General features: G+C 39.6%; 1 protein-coding gene across 1 annotated transcript; it reads left to right on the plus strand.

Annotated features, from left to right (window-relative positions):
• Nucleotides 1–634: 634 nt before the first annotated feature.
• Nucleotides 635–5493, plus strand: LOC104965086 (perforin-1-like). Its single transcript, XM_010794026.1, has 10 exons — nt 635–714; nt 1556–1839; nt 1928–2007; nt 2855–2900; nt 2985–3118; nt 3200–3338; nt 3446–3526; nt 3660–4153; nt 4253–4346; nt 4813–5493. The coding sequence occupies exons 2-10, from the start codon at nt 1576–1578 to the stop codon at nt 5020–5022; spliced, it is 1542 nt and encodes a 513-aa protein (XP_010792328.1). The 5' UTR covers nt 635–714; nt 1556–1575; the 3' UTR covers nt 5023–5493.
• The last annotated feature ends 1012 nt before the right edge of the window (nt 5494–6505 follow it).

A 6505-nucleotide genomic window follows, 5' to 3' on the forward strand; every position in this document is an offset into this window, starting at 1 on the left:
CAGGGACATTGATAGAAATGTCTGTAAATGCGTGAGTGAGCCAAGAGATAATTTGTCATCTTTAGTCCCTGGACAGATGTTAAAATCACCCTGAAAACAAATTAAATGTACAATGACAAGTTAATACAATCAGTATAAACATGCAACGAAAAGGCTCACAATATTGGAGATGCTAATAAAAAACAATAATGTAAAGCATACATACTAAAAAGATAGCCACTGCTAAAGCTGTTCAGAAAGACACAGTGTTAGTGTTGATGGAGCTGATTGCTAACCAGCCATGTTTTTAAATGAGTTTTAAATAAACTGGCTTGATCTCTAAATGTTGCTAGGTTACTTTTGGGACGAGGGGTTTTAACACACTTCCTCTGATAAGGGTAATGTATGCAGGTCCAACGAAATCTGAAATTGAAACGCACCAAAGGGCAAGATAGATTGGGACACTCATCAAGAAAGAATCTTGGCAAAGCCAGATGTTTTTTTTAGCCCCATCCACCCAAAGAGGTTGGTCCTGTTTTGTATATTTTGGCACGTCCAAAAAAAACTCCCATCGGCAAAGAATAATATTTCCGTTTCCAGAATTCCTCACGTAACCTTCTGTATAAAAGTGCCGCTACCTGCAGGCTCCACAGTGTCACCCCCGGCTGACAACCTCTCCTCCTCTCCATCTCCCGCTGCAGAAGTATTTCAGAAACCCTGCTGAGGCTCCAACAGGTAATCTGGTTTTCATTTAATAATGCATACCACCTTTACATTTAACATTTAAAAAATCTTTCTTACAAAAGTATTTTTGCTTTGGATGAAAGTCTGTCAATATTTGAGTCTGATATTTCAGCTACCTCACAGCTTTTTGATAATTTTGATTTCTTTACTCATGTTATTATTAAATAATAAATACAACTGTAATTGTTTGAACTGAAAAATGTTTGGCCGTTTCTTTTAGTCTAGCTGAAAAATGCATATGAAATATGTTACTATTACCTCTTTTTTTTGTTATATGTTGAGTTACTGATGCCTACATTTGTATTGACTTAATCACCAATTAAGCTAATGTTTTTATATTTCAGCTTAAATGCAATACTGCACCTGCACTGGCATCTGCATAGCTTTGACTTCTGCTAACCACATCATAACACTAACTTTATTGAACTTGTATTAGGACTAAAACCTGAAAAAATTCACAGAATTGTTCAAATAAATTGAGGGGTAGACACATCTCCAGCGCATCGTGGAAAAAGGGTAAACTGCAAGTTAAGTAGAAACTGTAAAGTGCTTTAACTTCATCATCTTAATGTTTTCTGTTATTGAGAAACCATCATCATGATAGGATGATTTAAAATACTAAATATATGCACTCCTCTGTCAACTTAAAATAAAACATATTTAATTAAAGTTTTCTACAAAACTATTTCTGTTTGAATGAATGAAGGTGTTCAAACAGAAATGACCACAAATGTTTGCCTGCATTGCACTTCCTGTCAGCTTCATTGATACTTTCAGAAATAAGTCTCACAGATTTTCATTTCTTCTCTCTTTGTCTCTGAATTTTTTTCAGTGTCTCTTTGGACTCTAGCCATGCTCTCCTTTCCAACCCCACCACTCCTCCACCTGAGTGTCCTGCTCTTTCTGTCCTCCTCTGTTCTCTCCTGTCAAACTGGGACTAGGAGCCAGTGTCAGGCGGCCCCCTTCGTCCCGGGACATAACCTGGTGGGGGAGGGCTTCGATGTGGTGACCCTGAGGCGAAAAGGAGCCTACGTGGTGGACGTGAAGACCTACATGACCCCCGCTGGCACCTGTAAACTCTGCAGAAACCCCAATCAAGGAAACATACTCCAGAAAGTAATTTAAAGAAACATCAGCACAAAAGCACACTTACTGCAAAAACGGTGATATATTGTTGACATGTTTACTTGTTTTCACCTCACAGCTGCCGGTCTCTGCGGTGGACTGGCGAGCGTTCAGCCGCTGCGACACGTCTCTCTTCAGCAGTGTACACTACTCTGTCAGGTATTCTGTGACACAAAGTGATATTATTATAATATATTTAAATGATACGTATGTCAATCTAGAAGAAAACATTTTTTGACTGCGTTAATCACAATAATAGTCTGTGATTCATCACACTGTAAACCCACAAAAGCTCCAACAAGCCGTTTAGGACAGAGAGTGAATACACATACTATACAGAGATGCTGTATGAGAAACCAATGTGAGTTTGGAACATAGCATAATATAAATCTATTCTAGTATACCTCAACAATGGAATTATGATCAGTAGAAATGGCCATGACATGGGACCTTTAAGATGATTGAGTTTACATATTTACAAAGACACACGTATGAATAAACCACCGAAATGAGTTGAGTTATATTTAAACTTTTAATTGGTGCTTACTTGATCTGCAAAATAATCAGAGTTAATCAGAAATGATCGGTTAAATCAACTCAAAAATGTGCTTTCTACTTATGGTAAACAACTTTGGATCTGGTTAATTTACGTTGTGATTCTTTTTTTTATGCATTAAGGTTTCCAGATTGTTTGCGAGTGCTAACGCCTTAATCAGAATCAGAATTCCTTTATTCGTCCCACAAAGCGGAAATGTACATTGTAACAGCAAAGTATATAGACAAAGAAAATGGGACACTATTATATAAAGAGACATGCACATAGTATTTACAATAAAAAGTATTACAATTTACAGAAGTACACATTCAAGCAGATCTTAATGTTGAAAGCCCAAGTTGTAACCTGTTTCATATTTCAAAGTTTACTCAATACCTCCTAACATCCACCAATTTGATTTTGTTGGCTATTTATTTTCAATAAGTGAACTCAACATTTATGCATCCATAGCTCCCTGCTCAGCACTTTGACCTCCCAGGACAGTTCGGACTGGAAGGTAGGACATTGTCACAGTTTTTGTTGAAAGAAATGCGGGCCTACATATCGTAATACTAATGTTAAATCATGTTTGTTAAATCAGGTTGGACTAACTTTTAGCGACTCCAGTCTGGAGGTGGGGGGAACACAATCCAGCGTGTACAGCTTTGCTACAGCCCGGATCCGAGAGGACCGCTCCGCCTTCAGCACCCACTGGGCCTCCTGTCGCCATTACAGGTATAGAGCGTCAACACAGAATCTTTTTCATTTAGTTTTGCATCCAGCGTTTTATTAACTCAGTCTTCTTTTTGTGTTTAGTTACCGCTTGTCGAGCAATCCGCCCCTCAGCACTGAGTTTAGCAAGGATTTAGCGAATTTGCCAACTTCATACAACCCCTCCACCAAGAGCCAGTACAGACATTTCATAAGCATCTACGGCACGCATTATATCCGCCTGGTAAGAACACACACACACGGACACACACACACACACACTTTTCTTTTTCCTACTTTCCACAAATAAGTTTTTCATTCTTAACAATATTCTACTGCATATCATTTCAGGTCAATCTTGGGGGACGTGTCAGGCGAGTCACGGCTTCACGAACCTGCTTGTCCAGTTTGAATGGCATGTCATCGAACCAGGTGTGTGTAGCACGTAAACCCAATCAAATACATTCATAAATTCTCCATGTCCTACAAATAATATCTGATATCCCCTTCCTTCCTTTAGAGAGGTCAATAGTATAATAGTCTTCATTCTTTCTTCCTTATTTAGGTGCACTCTTGCTTATCAACAGGTCTAAATTTAGGACTGGGGAAAGTCAAACTTTCTGCTAGTTCTGCGTCATGCAGCAAAGTGCTACAGAACCAGGACGTCTCCGCTTCGGTCAGCTCTGGTCTCCACCAACACTATACAGAGGTGATAGGAGGCAAGGGTTGGACCGGTGAGTTTTCTCTCACCCATAACAACTCCCTGGGCTTCCTAAATTGGCTGAAAACTCTCAAAGATCACCCTGATGTTGTTCGGTATTCCCTGAGACCACTGTACCAGCTGGTGTCGGACAGTTCACGAAGGACAGGATTGAAGTCCGCCATAGAGGACTACTTGAAAGACAACGGCATCAAGAAGTCAGTCAGTCCACCAACGTGCCGCAGCGTCTCAAACCTAGATTCCAACTGCTGTCCCAAACAGATCGGGAAGGGAAACTTGGTGGTGACCATCGTCCGAGCCTGGAATCTGAAAGGAGATAGGTGGGGCAGAACTGAATCGTAAGTAGAGAGCAAGATTCAGAGAGAAGTCCCAGTAATTGTAATTTAGACTGACACAAATACTGAGAGTAATTGACTTGTATTTCCATGTTTTCACAGGTACGCTAAAATGTGGTACGGTTCCTTTTACCGCAGGACTCCTAGAATACGCTCAAACAACCCTCGCTGGAATGCTCGCTACTCTCTGGGAAATGTCAGTACTAAGTTGACTTTTTAAGTACATTTTCCTAATTATACACGCATACTTTTTGCTTAAATATGATGTTGAAGGCAGGACTTTTCTTTATAGTGGAGTATATTCACTGTATGTACTTTAGAGTATAACTTAAAGGATCTGAATACTTCCACCACCACTGAAGAAAAACTATCTTTGTCATAAAAACAGACAAAGCCAAAACCATATTGCAGATTTATCTTTATATAACATTAAAGTGGGGCTGCTGTATCTTTTTAGTCATCTTTTGGCCATTTTGTTTGCTTAACTTTTCTGAAGTCCTTCATTTTGTATAGTGTGATGAAAAATAAACTGCACATTTGTGTTCTGTATAGTATATTGAGAAATTGAACCTTCTTGCATATTTGGTCGACAAACGGTCAGTATGTTTTTTACATGATGTTGTTTTAACCTTTGCTTTTTTGAAATGTTTTCTTCATCAAAGGTGGACACACATTTGGGTCTGAAGATTCAGGTCTGGGATGAAGACTGGGGACAGGACGACCTTCTGGGGTCATGTATGAAGACCCTGAGCCAAGGCACTCACAGATTCACCTGCTACGCCAAGAAAGGCGGCGTTGAGGTGGTCTACAGTCTGACCTGCGACCGTCACCTGACTGGAGACAGGTGTGACCGCTACAAACCCTCTCCATAACGAGGAAAGCAATCTGGATGGCACGCTTCATTAAATCAGAATTAGAATCGGTGTTATTACAGGTTTCCACTATAGATAATTGGCTTGCTTGTCTTAAATCAAGTTTGTTTTTTAAATCTGTTGATTACTTTCTTTAAATGCAATGAAATGTAGTCACTTGGGTTACATACTATTCAGTTCCCTGCTTTAAATACTTACATATTTGTTGTCTATATTAATTAGAGGTATAGATAGGTTTAAGTAAGGGTTTGAATTTTAAATAAATGTTCAGTATTGTATGTGTTTCTCAATATTAATGTTGTTTTGGTTTAGTGTGAAGAGACTTTTCAATCAACTTGGAAGATAAAGTCGTTTTGTTGTAATACCATTTTGAAGTTTGGTGGTGGGGCCACATTTAAATAAAGACATATATAGTTAGTGATCATTGTTTGTGCTGTCATCCTCGTATCAATAAAGATTGTTCAAAAAGGATTGACTCATCCTGTCTGACTTCTGCAGCTTGTGCTTTGTGCCAAACAGTTTACTCCATTTTACATGACAACTTATTGTCTATGAGCAACTCCCTTAAAATGTCTACTTTTAGCTATTATATAAACTAACAAGGTCAGTCTCTAACCAAAGATGAATGCTTTGTTATCTTTGTAGGGACGTCATCAATTTAAAGTAAACCCCTCAGCAATTTACCTCCCATGTGAAGTGTATTTCCACTTTATTTATGAAAACGAGACATGAGTTGGTGGGTTACATTTCTTTAGTTGTTTATATCAACATCGCTGTTGATGCCTTTAGGTTCTTGGAAAAACACAATACATAATTTATAATAAAACCCTTTATATGAATCAAACTCCAAAAGGACCATACTACTACAATAATATCCCCATGTGAAAAATACATTCCAAAAGTGCATTATAGGTTAACTATGGTGCACTGGCAGGTGCCTTCATAACATCATTGTTATGAACTGAGACACAGGACGCAGGACCCAAAAGCAGGACTCGAAGACAGTTGTCCAAAAATAGAATGTTCTTTAATAACAAAAACTAAATCGTACTTTCAAAAAATAGAAAGTAGTTAAATAGCCAAAACTAAATTCTATTTCGTATATGGCTTCGCCCTCTAAGGCTATCGCTATTGGGTAATCCCCCTGCGCACCCGCGCAGCACTGAAACACTTGTAGTCCACGCCCACCCGCAGGGTGGGCCCCGCCCTCGGGCCTCCTTCCGGTATAAATAGGAAGGAGGCCCGGCAATCTGCTCCCATACCAAATAACTTTTCTTCTCCCTCTTTTCTTCAGCAAACCTCGGCAGTTACTGAAGCACAGAACCATTAAACATCATGAGCAACAACTGCGTCCGAAATTGTCCCTCATGTGGCTCAGGATATATCATGAGCAATGACCAGCACGCAATGTGCGAATCCTGCCTGGGGCCAGAGCACGCGGACGCGGCTCTCAGCCAGCAGGTCGCTTGCTCACATTGTGCCC

Source organism: Notothenia coriiceps, unplaced genomic scaffold (genome assembly GCF_000735185.1).
Source record: "Notothenia coriiceps isolate Sejong01 unplaced genomic scaffold, NC01 NC01_scaffold00037244, whole genome shotgun sequence".
NCBI classification, from domain to species: domain Eukaryota; kingdom Metazoa; phylum Chordata; class Actinopteri; order Perciformes; family Nototheniidae; genus Notothenia; species Notothenia coriiceps.

Excerpts from the sequence above, each read along its gene's own strand:
- LOC104965086 (XM_010794026.1), top strand. The coding sequence starts at position 1,576 with ATGCTCTCCTTTCCAACCCCACCACTCCTCCACCTGAGTGTCCTGCTC. Across the intron at positions 1,840-1,927 it reads AAGGAAACATACTCCAGAAA|CTGCCGGTCTCTGCGGTGGA; the intron begins GTAATTTAAAGA and ends TTCACCTCACAG. Across the intron at positions 3,339-3,445 it reads GCACGCATTATATCCGCCTG|GTCAATCTTGGGGGACGTGT; the intron begins GTAAGAACACAC and ends ATATCATTTCAG.